At 38.2% G+C, this 21,983-nt stretch overlaps 1 protein-coding gene across 8 annotated transcripts in view; it reads right to left on the bottom strand.

Moving 5' to 3' along the window:
* The window catches only part of LOC101918121 (transducin-like enhancer protein 1), a 160,685-nt gene that overhangs the window by 67,297 nt on the left and 71,405 nt on the right, over positions 1 to 21,983 (bottom strand). For 6 of the 8 annotated variants that reach the window (XM_055791726.1, XM_055791732.1, XM_055791727.1 and 3 more), the window contains 4 exons: positions 20,541 to 20,688; positions 20,019 to 20,169; positions 19,504 to 19,580; positions 12,166 to 19,345 (listed from right to left, as the gene is read on the bottom strand). In XM_055791726.1, coding sequence (XP_055647701.1) covers positions 19,238 to 19,345; positions 19,504 to 19,580; positions 20,019 to 20,169; positions 20,541 to 20,688 — 484 coding nt within the window. In that variant the 3' untranslated portion in view covers positions 12,166 to 19,237. Of the gene's footprint in view, positions 1 to 7,151; positions 7,403 to 12,165; positions 19,346 to 19,503; positions 19,581 to 20,018; positions 20,170 to 20,540; positions 20,689 to 21,983 lie in introns of those variants that run through there. The other 2 variants (XR_008744951.1, XR_008744952.1) reach the window with 1 other exon arrangement.

Here is a 21,983-nt window from a genome sequence, read left to right as displayed (position 1 = left end):
ATCTTGGTTCTAACTTCTAACTCTTGCTCCCTTTCTCACACAAGGCAAGATTTGTTAGATGCAGGCTGCACATGGGTATCACTACACAACCCCCTGTCCTGCAACACTCTCTTGGACCAACACTGGCATGTTCCCTTGAGTGTTTTGCTACCTCACAAATAGCATCTTGCATGCATCAGGGCCTATTTCCTTTGTGTTACAGGGAAGTTGCTCTTTCAAATATTTCTTTTTTTTCCCCAGAAAGAAGCACTTAAAGTGCTAAAATATGCTTAACCTAGGCCACCGCCTCCAGCTTTTCCCCAGTTTATTTTACTCTCTCTAAAGCAGATCCTATGGTCTTTAGCATAGATGTCTTTTTGCTTGTTTCAACAAGTGGAGGCTAACGCAGTGCTGATCCCTGCTGGACACTACTGTAATGCTGAAAGCAGCACCTCGGAAAAAGAGCAAGCCCATTGTACCAGATACAGCAAACACTGTTCAAAATTACTATGCTTGATTGCATCTCACTGTCTCCTGTGCAAATACTAGCCGCTGCATATTTAAGTTCAAATTCACTGGAGAAGCTGAAGGATTTAGAAAACAGAGGTGGTTTTGCTTAATAATCAACTAGTACATATGATAACAAACCTAAGCATATTAACTTTTCTAATACATTTGATATTACTGCAGTATTCCTACCCCATTCATAACCTGTTCCTCCTTTGCTGTTTGACTTGCTGTTGCGGTACACTGCACAAGGCAGATGGTTCATGTGGTCCTGGGTACTACTACCATGTTATACTTTCCAGCTGTGTTTCTACCACAATACAATGCAATTCAGCAACAGAAATAGATCAGACTTTGGCCCATTACTGGGCTGCGAACAGTCTTGAGATGATGCTCTGCTGCATGACTGTTTTCATGCACATTGGGGTACCATAACTTTGCACCTGATATATTCGAGGGTATTCACTAGGAAAAAAATAGCAGATGGTGGCCAATAGCCAGTCTGAACTGGACTCACATGCCATCTTCAAAGAGGACATGTTACACAGCTGCTACACTTGTTTTGAGAGGGAGAAAACAACTCTCCAGCACTGAACAGCTTTGTTACTCTGATCTACTTCAGAAAGCATTTAGAAACTTCATCCTATGACTTCTAACATATATATTTATTTCTTGTTTTATCAATGAATTAAGTAATTCAAATTAATTTAAACCATATTTAAATTGTCATATACCTCTCAGAATTATTTTCTTGTAACTAAACAAAGATCAGGAAGAAAAAAACATACAACCTAGTCCCTTCAGTTTCTTGTCATGCTGCTTTAGACAACATTAGCTGACTTTCACGTCAGTACTTCTCCCATACATCCAGAAAACAGTCATACTACTTACTGCAAGCAGCTTAGACAATAAGTTCTTAAAAGAAATTAAGAAAGGGGTATGATACTATTTACAGACTAGAGGACCACCCACTGTAGGAGCTCTTCTCACTGTAACTGGACAGAGTTCAGCTGTTTTCATCTTCTAGGAGGGATGAAAGCTAGTTTTGGTTTTAAATTGACAAGAAAAAAAAAAGAAAAAAAAAAGAAAACCTACAAATTAGTGACACTCAGAAGTATCTTTTCTACCTCATTCTTTCCCAAGTTTAAAAATAGACGCTGTCCTACAGATGAGCCAGAGAGTATCCTATTATTGTCCCAACATATGCTTGTTCCGTTTCATTAAAAATTTGATTTCCCTGTTTCACAGTAAAGATGCTACCAGGAAAGATCAATAAATAACACCTAGTGCTCTTCCATGAGACATTTGGATGCAAAGTGCTGACGGGTTTGTGTTTTCTTGGGTTTTTACTCAGATGGAGGGTTTTTTTATATCACCAGTAGTCTGTATGAGAGTTACTTCAGGGATCTAATTCTATCAGAATTAATTTGTATAAAAACATTTTATTTAGGTTCTTCAGAATTGCTTCAGCTTTAGCCTACTTTGCTTAAACAACTTAAATAAGAACACCTGTCCCAAATTTTAGGTACTTTCAAAAAATCCTCATAACAAATTAAAAAAAATAATTCAAAACAACAAAAAGGTACAGGAAGAAACAGTCTGGAAACATGGGTAGACAAAGACATCCAGCACATTTAGAACCAATGTTTCTTACTCAGTAAGTGACCTATCCATGACAACAACAAGGCAGATACGCTGGCTGAATACATTCCAACTACAGCTCCCTGTTATTCAAACATCTGGATTAATCCCAGACGAACAAAAAGTATCAGCTATATCTAGATACCCTAAGTCAATGATTCACAGGGTTGTACACTGGTCTAATTAAAAAAAAATGAGGGAAAGAAAGGAGGAGGATGAGAGAAGAGGAGAAAGAATTGTTGAACAGTTTAAATCCTTCAGAAAGAAAATAATCAAGCAATTGAGATTAGTTTGGCAGTCCCAGACTTTTTAACCTAGCTGCTGAAATTATATGGGAAAAGAAAGCTACAATATGGTTCTAATGAATTCACTGGAGACAGTTTGCATTTTAAAGAAAACATAAACTTGACCATCTGGATTAAGATACAGCAGATTGCTGAGTATTTTTCTGCCTTCAGTCCCACGTATATGTCTAGCAACATCATATTTGGCACAACAGTAACCTGTGATAGGCTCCATGGCTCTTTTGAAAGCCCACTGGTACCTGCTCCAATCTTGGGAAGTCAAATGGTAACCACCATGATAAATGAGAGCCAGAGAAAGGCTCATTTTGTATTTTCTTTTGCTTAAGATAGCCACTACTATTGCTCTTTCTTTTCTGGATGCCATAACATATTCTCAGTCAGTAGTATCTACACAGATATCCAAGTCAGTATACTAGACCAGTTAGTGTCTAAAATGAGGGCTTTACACCAAGAAAAAAACAAGACAAAACAAGTACCTGCCTGTAAGACCTCTGTTATTCATGAGCTCCGTAAGAGCTTACTTGAATCCATCACACTTTCTCCACTCTCCTCAAGTTGCGTGTTCCAGTTTTTGTCCCTACTCAGCTGAACAGAGGAATAGACAAGCTATATTTTTTGTCAGAATTAATGAACAACAACACATAAACCAACAAATAAAAGTACCTAGGCAGCACATAAGAAGTGCTGAGTGGGGAAAATAAGGTTCAACAGCTACTGAAGTACCTTAGTTCTTCATTCAGCAAAAGGTACTTGCTCTTCACCAAACTCAACAAAATTTTGTACAACTTGCATCCAGATCAGGCTCATCTCTCTACAAACAACTAATTTTTCTTCCTGGAATTAGCAGATGGATTTGCAGGCTGGCAAAAGCTGGAATTTTACAAGCAGTACCTTACACCGTACTACACAAAGACCTTGAAGCTCCAAACACACTTAAATGCAACTTTTCAAGGATAACAAAAAGAAAATCTGTTTGAAATACAGGAAGCTGAGACTCCAAGTTTTGCCCAGAGAAGGAATCTCACAGTGTTTTAAAACACCTGATTCAGCAGAAGGTAAGCAGCAGCATGAAGAATGTATTTATTATGTCTTGAGAACACAGCATAGGTCACTCCTCTTTTCTGTTTACACTGCAGTGACCCCTGAAGCTTCTGAAGTAATTTGTTCAGCTGTGTCTACAAGCCACATTATGCACTGCATTTCATCTGGTAGGCCTCATTTTATCTTACCATCAATATCCACATGCAGTTTTTAATATATGGTCACTACACCGGAAAAAGTGTTTCTGCCTCACAGGGATTTGGTCTTACAATCGATAACTAGCAAATATAATCCATGTATTGCAATGCCACAGTAGAGTACACGGTGCCTAATTGGAAAAGAACACAGGCTTTACAGTAGCTGAAGCTAAAAGTAGCTGAATAAGGGGTAGGAGAGTTGCTCTCTTACAGTCACCTCTGGTCCCTCATTCTGCATCTGGACATACGTGAGTATCAGACAGCACCAGCAGCAGAGCAGAGTACTCCCAGGTCTTCCCCAATAAGTGTGCCCAGAGGAAGATGGTCATGAAAAGATTGCTACTCTTTTGAATCCATGTTTTGTATTACTATCACTAGCCAAGCTCGTTCCAATGTATACGATGTTCCTGTGACTGCTCAGGTTATACAGAGAGCTTTTAGGTCAACTTGGACACAGTAAGAGCACATAACAGCTTGCTAATACTTCACCTAAGAATAAGTCCTTCTCCATAAAGTCAATGCTGCATGCAAGTGCTGTGCTTGCAGTTAAGGAGAATTCATTTCAGCTACTGCATGGGAGGGAGTGATTTATATGGAGAAGAGCTTTAACAGCTCTCAAGGATGGAAACAACAATGGTATTTTTAAGGTATAAATTCCCTCTTCCTATAACGAAAGGGGAAAAAAACATGACAGGATTTTACAGCCCACTCAAGACTGAGTCATGCCCATGGAGGAGTTAAAATTACCATTTCTTTTTTTCCCTACATAAGGTTGTCTTTTCCAGCTCCTCTCAACCCAGCTGGTTACCACCTTCACTGCTGTTCTTCCATGTCCATCTAATGTTCTCTCCTTATGTTTTATCCTTTTTGTCTACTACCACTCCTATGACAGATGATACACCTTGCCACCATTAATAAGTGTACGTTACCACTTGTCCAACTCCAGCAGATGAGAAATACATAATAAAAATTGAGCAAGGACTACAAGTACAATAATGAAGAGGAGAAAAATAGTTTATCTTCTCTCAGAGAGTCCCAGGGAGAAAGAACAGCCCACAAATCATTCTGCCCCATCAAACTATTTCTGTCTGTCAGGACAGCGCACAGCTCTCTGGACTGCACACCTGAAGGAGAAGTAGCCTTTATTCCAACTGCAAAAAAGTCATAATAAGAATGGTTAGGCACTGAAACATGTCCAAAAAGCCTGTAGTATCTTCATTCTTGGAGTTATGCAGAACCCAACTGGTCCTAAGCAACCCAAGTTAACTTTGAACATGGCGCTGTCTGAGCAGATACTGCACAAGACATACAGATATCCCTTCTGACCTAAATATTACTCTGTGATCCTATAACAGACTGCCTGAGACTTTCCAAGCTAAATCAGTAGCTTTGGCAAGAACTGCCTTTGTGGGAAAACGAGCTAGCAAGAGATCAGAAGCCTTTACAAAAAACATTAACATAAGGATTATGTTTGCTCCTTGGTTTTACTGAAGTGGTCGTGAATAGAGACTAGGGAGCAAGGACAAGAAAATACGAAGCTAGAGGCCTACACTAAATAAATGGGGTAGTTTCATGGGACAAATACAAGAGAAGTGGCTGAAAAATAACTAGATTTTAGCAAAGGCTGGCATACTTGTATAATTGAGGAGACCTATAGTGGATGTGCATGCTCTCCCTTTGGTAGAGCAAGGAGGTCTACTACCCAAGAGAAAAGTCTTTTTTTCAGTTGGTTGTTGGTTTTGGTGTGGTTTTTTTCCCCCCAATAGATTTTCCACTAGATGCCTGAATTGGTAGTTACAAGATGACCTCCCTCCACCCGCAACAGGAAATAAAGCACATACTGATTGCACAACATGACATTCATTACAAAACTAACAGAAAAAAACAAAACAGCTCCTTCATCCAGTACAACATCCTGGACACTGTATCCTCCCAGCGGATTGGGATTTAATACCATTTCTAAATGCTTTCACCTAAAAATACCAGTCCTGATTTACCAATTCATGCAGAAGAGTCCAGCAGCACAAACTGCTCATCACACTGGTTCTTCCAGACTGGATAAGAAAGAAATGGGTATTTTGCTTATGTGCAATCCCAAGACAATAAAAAATCAAGGCGGGGGGGGGGGGGGGGGGGGCGGAGACTAGAAGAATTACAGATGTTAGGTGGCCCTTTCAAATCCTCCCCATCTCCAATTACAGTCAAAAAGGAAATGCCTCCTTTAAAAAGCTCAAAACTGCAACCAAAAATAAATCAGTGAAAGATCAAATAAACCTTCTTCAAGAAAGGGAAACTTGATTGCTGTGGGATACTCAAACAATTGCCCAGAGCTGAAGCTGTTCGTATTGTTTAATTTCTGTTTTCTTTCATTTTGCTTTTGTAACATGAGTTTCTTCACAGTGGCGTAGCAGCTAGACACCTCCCCCTCCCAAGGAGCTGGAGAGACAGCCAAAGAACTGGCAATGTTTTACTTTTGATTAAATGTCTTGCTTGAGGCATATTTTCAGTCTTTGGATGAAAGCATGGGAAATTGCTATGATAAGCCTCAGACTTTAAAGTAGTAGTGTAGCAGGGAAGACACTACTACAGCACATATTATGGAACATTTCAAAGCAACATGGCAGAACACTATTCTGTTCCTGACGGAAGAAGATTCTGTCACTATATACGAGATTAACAGAACCCACATAAATAAAAAACCCACTTTTAAGGATTTCTATTGTACCAGCCCTAGAAAAGCAACAGTGATTTTGAACGATACCTACAACTTTCTGTATTATTTGCTAGCTTGCAAATATAGGAGCAAAGAATTTTCAGCCAAAGGAATTTTTTTTTGTTTTCAGAGGTAAGTGCAATACAATCTTCAGCACTTTGTGACACTGGCCTGTGTTAGTTCCAAAACAGGAGCTATTAATGTCACATTGTAGTTGTCCATGCTGCAAAAAGCAGAGGCTTCATCTGGGCAAATACCTCATCCATTTCCTGCCCTATATCCAGGTTCCAAAGTCTCCAGCACGACCGATCAAGAGTTAATCATCAACATATTCGCACTGGGGATTTTCAGTCTTTTCTAGATATTGTGTTCCTGAACAGGAAGGTAAATTCCTTACAAGTAAGACATTTTGCTGGGAATAGAGAGGAGGACCTCTGATGGTACCTATAGACAACCCGTTTTCATTAGAACAATTCCAAGCAAGCTTCCTTAAACCAGAAGATTGAGGCCTCTGCCAACAGCACATTACACTTTAACCACAGTGGTTAGCCACGACCGGCTTGGATAAGACCATTTCTTAGGAACTTATCAAACATGCAGATAAACATTTGCTTGGATATTTGCTCTTCCACTGCCTTCTTTCTGGAGGGTACTAAGAAAAAATCAGAACAACCAACAGCATGTCCTGGCTTCGCTGTATTTGGTTCAATTACACAAATGTAATATTCCACCCAGATCTCTTCAATCAAGTATAAAGTCTTGGCTTACCTTTCTGGTGTTACATCTTCATTGCTGCTCCAGTGTGCTATTTCTAACATCTCCATTTCCTCCGTAAATGGAAAAGTCTTCCCTGCTGGCAGAAAATAATGTTCCTTTCCAATCGAATCCACAGTCACCTTCCTTTCCAGTAAACAAGCCCCAGATAAAGCAGTTGTTCTCCCTGGCTGGAGAGAGGCAGGGGAGCCAAGGTGTGCAATTCCTTCCCCGCAGGTGCTTCAAATCTGCTGCAGAGCAGCTTGCTGCAGGGAGGCGAGGGAGATGAGAAGTTCGCTGTTAATTTAGTGGACACCCCACAAGTGGAAGCAGCCACAGCAAGCCAAACACTCGATGCCACCCCGCAAACCCCTTTCTTCCAGGTCTTTCTTCACTTGCCTCTGAACCATCCTGGATAAGCCCAGGCCCCACACAACACTTAGCAAAGGGGCTATACATTATTTATGCATAAATTCATCAGCTCATCCTCATCCAAAAGATATTTATTTATACCACATCTTTTTATCTCGGTTTCCCACAGTCCACAGCCGCCTCCCCTAAATTTCCCCCGGTGACCCTTCTCCCAGCAGGCCACTACCGCCAGTCCCCCTCCCTCAGCTCCTTGCCCAGCATCCAAGTCCCATCCCCTTCCCCTGCAGCACTGGGGCTGACTGGGAAAGCTGGAGGCCATGCTGCACCCCACTATACACTACCTTCCGTGCACACAGCTGCTCACACCCCACAGCCCCTCTCCTGACATTACTGGGGAGCCCATCAGAACATGATATCTGGGCCCTCTGAAAGACTTGCTAGCCCTGTCCATGAGGCCACACACTTCACTGACCTCTTCCATGTCACCGCTGAGCACTGATGAGAAAAACCTGGTCAAAAGAGAGCTTTTGCTCTTCATCTTCCCCCACTAACTCCCTATTTCAAGCTGCTCACACCGCCCCCCCCCGGCACCAAAAGCCTCAAGAAGGGCTGCGGTCATGCTATATGCCTGTATAGTGCCTTTTTATTAGCAGAAACCTGAATCTTTATTGGAATATAAAAGAAAAGCTTTGGGATATTTCACAAAAAAAACCCCAAACTCTTCCACTAACTGGACCAAGCACTACTGGATTTTGTCTCATAGTGTTGGCTTCTTAAGAGCATATAGTGGGGACTAGGTAGGTTTACTCTCAGAGCATCAGAAATGTATGGTGCAGGAGAAAGGAGATTTTGGTAGAGCCCAGGAATGCTGAGATCAACTATTTCATAAAAAATAAACACCCAGTGGAAACCCCTGATTGAGAACTTGAAAAAATGTAATTTGTTTCAATGAATTGACAAGAATACGATTCTGGGTACAGTGAACTATTCATAGTTAAAAGTGTTGCTGGGGCTAGGAAAAATGACACCAGCAAAATGTTTGCTGTTCAACAGCATACTACATTATATTAGAACCATTTTATGACATTTGATATATGGGAATTTGAATAAAGACAGGCAAAAAGCTGCATTTTCCTAGTGTGGCAAGTGAGAAGTGTTACAGGAATGCATCATTAAAAACAAACAAACAAACAAACCAACCAACCAACAACAGTCAGGCTGATTAAAGAGCACAGATCTTGTTTTTCGTATCTGTTATTGGATGCACTTACGCAATATGAAAAACACGGCCTGACCAAACTCAAGACCAACAACAAACTCTTTGAACTAATTACAGAAAAAGAAAGCAAGCTCAGCTTAGCGTCCTGTCTCTTGCTGGAGCTCATACACTGTTACAGGATGAAGGGTACTATTTATGGCTTGCACTTCTTTTCCAGTCATTAAGTGTTGACTGAGAACTGGTTTGTCTGAGCTGGTTTTTCCCCACCAATCCTTTCTTAAACCATACAACTACCCAGAGCGGCATGTGGTGCACTCCAAACCTCACAGACCAGTCTGAATTCTTTCCGTAACAAAACAAAAGCTTGCATCTTTGAATTTATGACACAAAGCTTCTGCTTTTTGTACATGACCTGTTACCTCCTTGGTCTCTGTGGAATTAATGGGCTTGGCCTCATTAAAGCCAGAGTAGGCATGCAGGTAACAGTGTTCGTAATGCCATCATCCAGAAGAAATTAATTTCTAGACACTATATCACTCTATTTCGTCTGTTTGTTTGTTACAAGAGAAAGCAAATTCAGGGATTAACCAGGACATATTTTCTGTGTCCACTAAATGGGGCACATTTTGTATGTCCTCTCAATGTACTTTGCTCATTCCAATACAGGCATTGCACTATACAAAACCCCCATGTTTGTTACTAAATGGCAAGGTTTATTTTGAAAATGCAATTAGCATGTAATATCTTGGAAGATGAACAGCTATCGTAAATACAAGCACCATAGCTCTTCTGCTCCTGTATTTGTTTTACAAGAAAATACACACAGCACTAAACTGTGTAACTTCCATAAAAGGTGCTGTCACTAATTTAGAAAGACAATGCCTCAACAAATTAGCATTTCAGATCCACATACATGTGCATGCATGGTTGTAAGAACTCAAAACAAGGTCCAGAGAGCCCTGTAACATGAAATGCTCTTGATCCCCTTCAACTGTGCTTCGAACTATGCAAAGTACCTGTTTTGTCATGCTGCTCTATGCTCAGCTCCTCTGCCTCAGCTCCATAAGGCAGGCCACCAGTATTCCCTAATCAGTTGTGTGTTAGTAAGCCTTGTGAGCTCATTTACATCACTGGACACCAATACAATAGGAAATGAACATATTGATTTCACTCAGATCCCTGGGCAGCTGCCAGTTACCAACAGATCTCAGCTGAGTTTGAAAACAGCAATGCTCTTGATTGCAAAATGACTTTTTCCCTGCTACTGCCCTCCCCATGCTCAATTCTGATCAATATGTCATTCTGATTCATACACACATCTTCCTCAGGAGGCTTTGAACCAACTAAGTACAACTGCAAGCTCAAAGAAAATGATGGCATTTATTTTTTATGTTGCAAACTAATTCTACATATCCCCTTTCTCAGGATTCATGTAAAAGCTGACTCTTTTATTGAAAGGCCCTATAAAAGTGAGGTAAAGTACAAAATTAGAAAGGTAGCTCTAGTAGAAATGACAGAAGATGAAACTCATTGCATATCACACCTTAAAGAACACATGGGAATTTGTTTAAACAAGACATAAGTGAGTTTCCTAGCGGCAAGGAATTTAATGCTAAAATCTATCAGAACTAATGTGTGTCCCATGACTTTTACACTCAGCAGTTACAGTATAAATCAGCTCCATTTCACTGTAACTGCTCCAAAACCAAATGTTTATTATGAACATACATACAGCACAGAATAGCCAGAAAGTCGCTCCTATTCCAACCAAAGCTAGACCAAGCGGAGGCAATTCCTTTTTTTTTTTTTTTTTTTTTTTTGGTTTGGTTTGGGTTTTTTTTTTGAGATTAGCTTCATAAATTATCTTTCAGTTTCGTCTCTAAACTTTTCAATTTCATATGTACTAACATCACTTAACTACATGGTGGCTTTTGCCCATCTATACGCTGACATTTCTGGATAAGGCTGCAACATCTCACCTCCTATCTTCCAACAGGAAGGAGTGGAGGGCAGCAAAACCTATCTCTAATGCTTAAGCTTCCTGGACCAGGCTGGCTACAAGCACAGCTAGGATCATAATCCGTACCCTCTTTCAACCACACATAATAAGTCTTTATTCAGCAAATAGCAAAGTCGTTTCACACCATGCCAAAGGTCAGCTTTTGCTGTATTAATAGCTGCTCTGGGAGGATCACTGTTGTGCTAGCCTACATTTTTTCCAGGGCCTGGAGATGCAATTTCCTACAATCTGCAGGCAATTTCCCACCAATTTTCTTGGGGAGCTAATAGGCTGTGACAGGAGATGGAGCTAGCAAGCAGCAGGTGGCTTCAGAAAAGACAAATTGCATCTCTGCCACCTAACTGGGCAATCTAGAAAGACAGTTTATAGCTTTGTAGTATTATTGGGGCCCATGCTAACAGCAAATCATTCAAGCTGCTATCTGATTTTCATATTCTTTTCCTTCTGAATTTGTTATCACCACATACCACTTTGTAGCACTTTTTCTACAAATGACAGTTAAACACAGATCATGTATGATTACTAGTTTAACTGCCTTTTAACTAGACAATCCTTGCTAAATGCTATTCACATAAGAAACAGGGAAATATACAGCCTCACTGCCAAACACAGTGATATTTTTGATTATTTTCATACTTGTCAACGTACAAAGCAGATGCCTACAGAAAGGGATTGATTTGTAGGCTAAATTCAAATGAATCACACAGTGCAAAATATGGTAGCATTTTAAAAAGCCACTACAGTGACCACACCTACTGTGATAAGAAAGTCTTACCGATCATATCTTGTACAAAATAAAAGCATTACAAAAAGCCAAATCTGACTAGTAAGTTCTCCCTCCACTCTAGCACTGCTTGCAACCTAAAAAGTTAAACTGAACAGTTTATGTTCAGTTCAAAACCATCCATACAACCCTTCACTTTGCAGATTTAAAATTATGTACTTATTAAAACTAGTACAGCTCTAAGAATGTATCACCATATCCACTTCTATAGAAATGAAACTGATTTAAAGCTGCTAACCCTCACCTAAGATATATTAAAAAAAATACTTAAAGGAAATTGTTCAAAGGCACATAACACTAGCAACTATTGCAAGTTTTATCTGTCACTGTACTTCCCCTTACTATTACAGCAAATCCAGGGGATAAATACTGTAAACACATTCTATTACAGAACCCTGTATATCTGTATGTTTTTCTTCCAAATATAGAAGAACAAGTTTCTGAAGGCATGGAGATTAGAAACAACCAACAATATTCATGTAATCATTATAATTAGCACAATTTGTAAGGTTAATATTTTCCCCTCCCCCCCCCCCCCCCCCCAATAAGAATAAATTAGGTAGAGTAAAAACAATCCCATCTAAGTTATTGCTGGGATCACTGGGAGACAAAATTAGTACTGAGATGTATAAAATTTTAGTATAATTCAACCCTAAGGATTTTTTTTAATTACTTAAGTAATGAAAAAATGTAAAATTACAGTGAACAAAGTGTTGAAATATTCTAACATGCATTTTGAAAGTTTCACATTTAAACCACTTGTCATTAATATCCCCATTTCATATTTGTGGTTTTTAATAAGTTACAGCTAGATAAAATACTGAAGAACCAGGCAGAATTTATAAATAGAGTACCAGGTCAATAACTTGCACTCAACAAAGAAGAGTGTCTACATAAACAGATAAAAAAGCTATGAAAACCATTCAAAAAACAGAAGTACTTCCTTAAACAGATTCACTGATAAAACCACAAAAGAATATCAGGACTTGAGAACCTTGAATTTAACAAATGAAAATTAATGATTTCTCTATACAAGTCTACAAATTTCTTGAAGTACACATTCAAAAACTCAATTATATCATTGATTAGCAAATATTCAATCAACTGCTGTCAGAAATACACATCTCACAATTAACAATCAGAAAGACAGAGAAAGGTAGAAGCATTATGTATGTATAACGCATTAAAACATCTCTAGAGAACTAATACATATTCAGGAGGAGACACAGGGGAGCACAGCAGTAAACTGGTCCCTGTATGAAAAGGAAACTTACTCTAGGAAGTAAATTTAATGTGGCCACAAAAGTTGAATCACTCCAAAGTTTTGTTGCATGCATGGCATGCTAAGCAAACACCAAACTGACATTAAGGACATTTACATACTTAACAGCAGTGTTTGGTTGATTCATCAACAATCAAAAATATTTCGCATTTGTGAAGCCATCAGATTGTATATTTACTTGAAACCTAATTTAAGAAAATACTCAGGTCCAACTGCTGATTATTTTTTAAGAAAAAAGGGTAAGCTTTGTTGGTCTTCAAAAGATCTTGCTACAGCAAACCACAGAGTAAGAGTTCTTAGTTTATCATAAATGCAGCCAATTTTTAAAGTAATGGGGTAATCCACTATGGATTGCAGTAAGGAAGTGGGACAAAGACTGTAAAATGAACAGATGGATTTTATTTTAAACGAATTAGGCTCACTACCAGGAAAATAACAAGTGATTTCTAAGTTTCCCAATGCTATGGGTTAACTTCCATTTATGACCCCTTCATTCTGCTTGTTTACTCATTTAAGCTATCATTAAAATCAGTCCTTGAAGGAAACCCAGTATTTATTATTTGCAGTTAAAAGCCACCATCTCCATTTTCTATGCTAATGTCAGAGTATACAAAAGGGATAATGGTAACAGCATGTTTGATTACTTAATCTCCAAACTGTGTGTTATCTTCTAATTCATTCTTGGCAGAAAACAGAGATAGAAACAAGGTCCAAGAGATACTATACCTTTGTACTATGAACATGGCAAAGAATCCTTGCCAAGCTCTACACAGCAGCAACTACCTAATACTTCTTGTAGCATCTCTTCTATGAATCAAGACACCCTTAGTGTGGGCAAGATCACATGTGAAATTTTAGGAGAGGAGAAATCTCAAAAAATTAAGTTTTACCTCAGAAGCCACCACAGAATTTTTCTATGCAGAGCCAAGTACACCAACCAGCAATTCTATAAACAACAGAAGTATGAGTATGGAACAATTATGCTATCTTATCACAGGATGCTTGCTTTACTAAGGGAAATTATTACAACATACACTGGCTGATGTTATCTACACAGCTATCCACTAAAAGATTCCGTCAGATTTTCCTGTAGTTTATTTATCACCAACAGACTTGCTAACAACAGAATTCTTACTAATGCATGAGCCAGAAAGGGCACAGATTGTTCAGCTTCTAGGAGTGAACTATGGGACCTGGCAATAAGTAACATGAGGGGAAAAAAACCAAAACTCTGCTCAGATTTGAAAATCATAACTAACGTTGGTTCCCACACCACCATTTTTTTGGCATTCAGTTTTCTGAGAACAGCACTTTAGCTCCAGGAAAACACAAATGCAGCGCTCTCAGGAATTAATATAACGTATAAGGAATTCTTTTGTTTTGAGATACAGCATCTTTAAGAACATTCTGCCCTCTGAAAACAATTATTCATTCTTTCTTTTTATTTCTTTGTGTTTTCTTGTATTTAATTTATAGATTTTTTTAAAAAGTTATGTAATAAGAAAAAAAAATAAACTAAAAAAAACCCAAACCACACCCATGTGCTTATGGTTGTTCAAAAGCCCAGCTTTTGCTGTTTTAGAAAGTTTTAAATGCGTGTTTGAGCTCTCCTATATAGCTGAACAGAAATTCTGAGTAAACATCTCAGAAATATCAGTAAGCTAGACCCACAGGGCAGATTTTAAAAGGACCCAGTTCTTACATGTAGCAAAATCTACCACATTGCACTAAGCACTTAAGCTGCAATTGGACGTTTGGGAGCACATTGCTGAAAATGGGATTATCAATTGCTGGAAAGCTGATCTTGAGCTACAAAAATATTAGGTAATGGGAAATGTTGAGCACTGGCTGTAATTTAACTGTTTCTCTTAGGATTAGATGACTGCTTATAGATGTGAAAGAAATGCCCACTTCCAGCTCCAACATACAGCTCAGGTGTCCTTGGAATTACTATGGAGAAACATCTGAACAACTTTATGGAGAAATAGAATCCGTGAAATTGCACACTGGAATCTTATTTCAGATTGATTTTGTAGATTACATGTTAGACTACCCCTAAAATGTATGTATGTGTATGTTCCTATTCTCCCTCATCCCTCCATGTATTCCCTGCCATGAACTCTTTCTTTCATTCTGGTGTTCATGTTCATCAGGTCCTTCTCTGAGCTTCATCTTTCCCATTCAGTAATAAAACACCTCTCTGGCAGGACACCATGACTCAAGTCTTGTATAGATGTACATTCTCACATTCTTTCTATGTACTTGTGGTGAGGAAAAAAAGATAAAATCCTTCAACAGCACAGTTGGAGTGAGTCCAGCTTCTCCAGTGAAGTGGCTTAAAGGAGTAAACACTTTAGCAGTAGTGCGAAATTTGAATTCAGTACTATTATTTAGCCTGAAAATATTAAAAACCACCTTTCTTAATCACTAGAATGGTGGAACCTCCCCATTTACTCAAAATTGCACCAATATAATAGAAAATATGAAGTACTACTCTAAGTAGATTGCATGATCTACAGGCTAATAAGTGGAGCAGTCTTTCCACAGAAAAAAAAAAGCCAAAATACACCACTGAAAAAAACCTACTTTGTCAATCTAGGCTTAAGTTACTTCAGTAACTTAAACACTTGAAAATTCTGCCTGCATCACCAATGCAAAGTTCTGACAGAAAAATTATGGTCAATCATTTATACACAAAAGTATGCATGTGACTAGATGACAGATTCTACTTTGATTTTTATATTAAAAACTACTTCTATTTTAACAGTTTATGAACTTGATATTCATTTGGTGCTCCCTCTTCCCTTTAAAGGAACAAAAGCTTCTGGAATGCCAAATGAGTCTAAAAGAATTAATGCAGATGAAAATTCTCTTTCAAGAACCAGCAGCTTGTGGATTGATGTGGGGAACTATCTTTGCTTGGAACTATAATCAAAAAGAGGCACTCCGACACACTGACAAATGCATTGTGTGGAATATCATCATGATTTTCTGCACAACTGATTTATAAAAGGTTATGCCTACTGCACATATACAAAATATACATATTAGAGCTGGCTAAGGATTTTGTTCAGTTGAATTGATATTACCACAAACCAACCCTTCATTAGTTATTGTTGCACTAACATCCAATATGTAATTTGTGAGGACTCCCAGCTTGTAGCTGGCACTAGTGTCTGCCAGTGGCACTCAGACTGAATACTGAGGGCCACCCAGCAAACAAAGACTGTCCCAGAAAGGGGCTAATCAAAGGAATCATTTAGGATTGTAATTAAATTGGGGGAAAAATTAATTACCTACACCATAATTACTGCTGTACCTCTTTCTTCCATGTGCTTTTCCCAGTGCCTTGTCTGTATATTGCTGGTCTGGGTTGGTCTGTTTCTTCATTCAATATGCAATTATTTCCACCCACTACTTTTACACACGGTTGTAAGAACTTACAGAAGTTTTAAGCTCTACAAGTTTTAAATCTTGTGTGCAATAGTGTAGACAAACATGCCAAGATTTCACCAAATGTATCTTTCCATTAAAAATCACACCTGCTGGTGGAATAAGCAGACGACATAAGAAACTGAGAGGACTACTGTATGATGCATCCCCAAGTTTTCAGACCCCGGGCTTAAAGCAGATATTATTTTGGGAAAAAAAGTAATTTCTTAATTACAACCAAGAAACACATGATACAAACATTATTAAATTCATTCACATGTATAAAAAATGTCCAATTCCATAACTGCTCTGACTCACCGTGCATTCTGGAAGCTAACGAGGCACAATATTTAATGATTTTCCTTACACTATAGTTTTGAACCTCCTGGCTGCCAAGAATGTGGTCTTACTAATATGGTTGTTAGTATGCCATAACTTATAGCAGATCCATTATATATGTGTATATATATTTTTAACAATTAAATGAATGTGTTAGAATACTTGCTTTCTTGGTTCCTCTAATAATTTTTAGGAATTGCAAAATAATACCAATAAAGTAAAAGCCAGGGTTATAGTAGTTTGGAAGAAATTCAAATGTTCCTAACTACAGCAAATTTGCCAGTGCTACTAAACAAAGTCAATGATCATCACTGGCAGAGTCAGACATTCAGAAAAGCTTCAATATGAAAACAGGGTCAGCGTGAAAATTAAGTAACCTAGTACATACTCTTTTTTTAAAACTTCTCCTTTATAAAATGGCATAGCATGCCACAGTATTTCAACGTAGCAAACAATTACTTCTTTGAAAAGCCTGATGATTCTGCTTTTTGCCTCACTATGTGTGAGAGGAAAATGACCATTACCTATGCTGGTCTGTCATTTCCATACAGATGGATATTCACAACACAGCAATAGACAAAGATATAGATACATGTGGATAGAACACTAATTTTAAATGTCTAGAAGAGCAGATTATCCTGAACGGTTAACATTTTACATTCCAAATGCAAAGTTAATGTATTAAGGCTATTACAATTCTAGGTCCTATAAAATAGTTTCAGTAGAATGGTCATGTAAATTGAAAAGAAAACTGATATCTCTTCAGACTGAAAATTGAGAGAAAATTTGCCCCCAGATGAGAAATTCCCTACTCGGTCAATGCATCCATCAGTCAAACTTGTTTCTCCCTAGTTATGTCTCTTTGAAAGAGCAGGGATATAGTTCATTGTGAAATGCTAGCAAAATGAAAAAGCACCTCTTCACGGATATGTCTTAACCTGTCTGCCAGTTTGTGTAATCTGAATTATTTGTTTAAAGAGATCGGGCTTTTCATCTGTACTCTCCATTAGCAACAGAAACACTAATTAAGTTACAGAATGAAGGAAATGTATGGCCCTCACTGGTGCAATAGGTAGGTTTGTCTAGCACACAGTGATAGAACTTGTTAATCTAAAAAAAACCATAGAATAAAACGTACACATTCTCTCCTTATCCATTTCTTTTGAGTACATCAAGAAAAATTGATTTGAAGATGCATAGCTTTGGTAACTGGCTGCTTAGCATGGCTCTTCAAAGGTCACACACTGATGCAACAGTGGAAAGGACTCAAAAATTGCTCAGTATGAATACATAGAGCCTATAGACCTGTGTAACAAGGGACACTCAGGAAAATTAAGTCTAATTAACTTGTACAGTGGATTAGTTAAAAATCAAAATACTCCTTTGTCATTACTCTCACAAGAAATTAAGAAGCGAGTTTAACTTAGATTAATTCATTTCACTTGCAGCCCTGCAAGTATTTAACATTGTTTAAGTGATCCCCTGTAAAAGTCACACTTTTGGTAATTTAATTAAATTTACCTGAGTATCTAAGTATAGACAAGACATTAAAAAGGAAATGTTCATTAACTACCACTTCTCTGTAAAATACGAAGGATGCAACTTATCTAGCTTTGTTTAATCACAGACATCCTCAGTTAATGAATAAAGACTCTGATGTACTCTAGTTGAAATGTAGTCTTTCATGAATTCTGTTCAGCTGGGAGAGAAAGGAGAGGGAAGTCATCTCTTCTTCTAGAGAAATGACCAAGTGAGTTATGATCAGGCACATATTACTGTATCTGCCAAAGAACATATACATGGGACATCAGAATAAACTTAAAATAAACTGCACAAGTTTATGAAATGTTCAAATTTTATATTTACACTATAATTAGTACAAAATTGCCTTTTAAGTTTTCTGTAGCACAAGACAGTATCTACTGGACTTGATACCCTAATATGTCAAAACGACTACTTTGCAGTATGATAAAGGAATCTAGGAAGAGTTATAAAGAATAAGACACCATTTTCAAACTATACATAGTGTTTTCTTTTGCTTCTAAAAAGGTACTTATATCCCCAAAAGGTTTTTAATTTTAAATAAGCAGGTTGGGCAGGGAGGGGGCAGAGGGGGATGGGACTGGTTGTTGGTACTAAAGCCTTTACTGTAATAAACTAAATATATTTACAATTTATACAAATGTTTGACCTTCAACAAAAATACAAAAACATATCAGAAGATGCAAAACCAGGAAACAGGTTCATCTGAGACACCACTGCTCTACACAGGACAGAATGCAACTTGAACTGCAAGGAACAGAAAGGTATTTATCCCCCATATTCAGGCAATGAGAACAATTTGCGTGAGGTCACAAAGAAAGAAAAAAATAAAAGGCTCCAACATTCTTCAGTAGACTCGGCTTTTAAAAAACTATGTCAAAAACCTAGGCTACATCTGTCCATCTTGCCTCTGTGTTCCGTTTGGTCCACGTAGCCACTATTTAGTTGCTGGATGTTGCCTTCTATTTTGAAAAATCGGAGTAGTTTCATGGCAAGGTCTGGAACCTCAGTATTTTTGTTCCTTTTTAAAAGGCAAAACCTTTCTACTTCTACAAATAAGAACAATTTTGGCCCAGTTCAACTTCTAAAAGTTATATCCCCATCATATTTTTCAGTAGATAACTTCATAGACTGTAGCCTTTTTGTCTCCAGAGCCAGTGACTATGTACTTATCATCCACAGAGATGTCACAGCTAAGCACTGATGAAGATTCTTTGGACTAGAAGAAAAATAGAAATATATTACTTCATTAAAAAAAGTTTGTTACCCTCATCTCAGAATCCCGTTTTGGGTAGATCACATAGGTGAAGATATCCAAGTCCACTCTTGGGACTCTGGGTGTTCTAGTTTTTTCTTTAAAAGCATCATCATCCTCACCTGGAAGATACTGGCTCCATAAGGAGTTCTCCATGCATTAAGAAGATTATCTTTCCCAGTACTCACAAACCATTTACCTATAATATAAAACAGGACTATGAAAACATATGAAACAGACTTCTGACAGATTTTGGGTTTTTGACTCACATCTATGAAATCTGTTAACAAGTTACCATTACAAAAGCTCTCACCACTAATCGATATAGTACTTTTGCTTACAATCAACATGGACACACATGCTTTTGCAGTATGTTACGTACACAGTCTAGGGATTTCCTAGTAAGTAAAAACAGCTTTTTTTACACACAAATCAATCCTCACAGCAGTCTTTAGATGAACGGATGGTTGTCTGTCGATAAGTACGTTTGAATTCATAAAGCAAAGATATTTATTTCTAACTTCGGAAACTGAGAAAATAAGTTTTGATTATCAAATGATCTATGAATATGTAATAACTAATCAGCAAGGCATGAACTAGAGCCCTGACCTCCAGTTCTGTGTTCAGGGCAACTTACCACAGTAAGCAAACTTGAGTGACAAGACACAACTCTCATGAAGGTGCAGTTGATATTTGTCTGGTTTATTTACATGTAGCACTTCTACATTGCTGCTTTCCATTCCCACAGCTAGCCATTCACCAGTAGGACAATAACCAAGGGAAAATATCTGAAAATTAAACCACATTTACTTTTTTTTTTCCTTTTTTTTTTTCCTACAGTGGTTAATTAATTGGGAGTGGGAGAGAGAGAAGAGTCAAGTAAAATTCACACAGTTCAATAGCAAGACTACTGTTCAAAATTCAAGTGACCCAATAACCCCTGTTCCCTATTAAGCTAGAAAAATAGGATGAGAGTAGTGTCAAGTTATCGTTTTGTTCTGGAAGCTAAAGATATGAAAGCTCCAAAATACTGTGTTGTGAGCAGCCAAAAGGAAGAGAGGGAACAATTTGCCAGTTGCACTAGGCTCTATCTCAGCTTTCATCCTACATGTGTCCCCCCCCCGACCCCACCCCACAAGCTGTAGGAAAATCCAGTTACCTGTGATGTGAAGTCATGCTGTTGTAGCTGTCTTCCCTCTCTCAAGTCCCAGGATCTGACAGTGTTATCCAAACCTCCTGTCCAGAGCTTGGTACCATCATTAGAAATGTCAATACAGCTGGCTCCATCTGTGTGGCCCTGGAATTGCCTGATAAAACAAACGAGATTGAATAATGATTTCCTGCCAGAGCTCAAGGTAAACACTGTTGTGGTGTTAGTTTTGGACTCTGCACATGTGTGTCATCTCTTCTGTGTCTGCTGATGGGCAAAAATCAGCCCCTCCCTCTTACTGAGCAAGAAATACAACAGTATTACAAAAACATTTTCCAGATGCTAGAGAAATGATTGCATCATGGCTAGCTGAACAAAGTCAAATATTTCCTATCAGGTTTTGGAAAGAAAAAAAAAAAAACCAAACAAGTTTTCACAAACTTTTGAAAACGTTAAAGTACAGTAACTATAGTGAAAAGCACTAAGGAGAACACAGATTAAAACAGATGCTGAGGGAACAAAACTCCTCCACTTTCAGAAAACAGCTTCTGTATTTTTCTTTGGCTGCAAGTTAAGGTGATAAACAATAAGGAGAGATATTAATAGGAAGGGATCCAGACAGAGATCCGGATAGTTAAACACAAGCATAGCTGAGTCAGCAAAGTTGCATTCTCCGTAGGAGATCACAAAATCTAAATGGTGCAGTTTGTTTAGAAACTTTATCATTAGCAGTTCTCAGCTTTCAGCAATAGAAGGTCATCTTAAGTTTTCCTTAATCCTTTGGCAAAAGCCTTCTGAGGCTCCTGCATTTTTCATCAGCAATTAGCTTTAGGAAAGTCCTATGCCTTAATGTGAAAGGTGGAGGGTAGGGGCAAAAAGGCAACTAGCCTGGGAACGAAGGGTATGAATTACTAAGAGCTGCCACAGAAAGGACACGGGGCATATTTTATTTTGTAGCTCTGGTCTCAAAATGCCATGTATTATTAATTAGCGAGATCCGCCAGCAAGCGGTGGGAACACCTACAGCAAACATTCAAAAGGCATGACAGTCATAAATGGAGAGACTGAACCTCTACAGAGACTAAGCATGCATAGGACAAACTGAAGATTTTGTATAATTAAAATCTTCTCTGTTGACCTAAAAGTTCTACAGAAAGTAAAATTTGCATGCACATTAATATGGCTCTCTGCGCACTAGGCCAATTATTGATATACAGGGAATTCAACTGAAACACAGCAGACTAAGCAGATTCTACAGTGTTTGTGTTCAGAGCTTTTAAAATATCAGTCTTTCCCAATTCAGGCTCTCTCTTCTTATAATATTGTAAGCCACCACTACTTTGGTAAACATAACCCAAAATTTATCTTCTAGTAAACCCCGCAGCTAGTTGCTAAGAGCCATTTCACACATGACCTTATCTTTCTCTGTCATAGCATTAATGCTGAATATTG

The sequence above is a fragment of the Falco peregrinus genome, chromosome Z (assembly GCF_023634155.1).
Source record: "Falco peregrinus isolate bFalPer1 chromosome Z, bFalPer1.pri, whole genome shotgun sequence".
Classification (NCBI taxonomy): Eukaryota; Metazoa; Chordata; class Aves; order Falconiformes; family Falconidae; genus Falco; species Falco peregrinus.
Note: the sequence above shows the minus strand (reverse complement) of the source record. Positions and strands in the feature narration are given on the sequence as shown.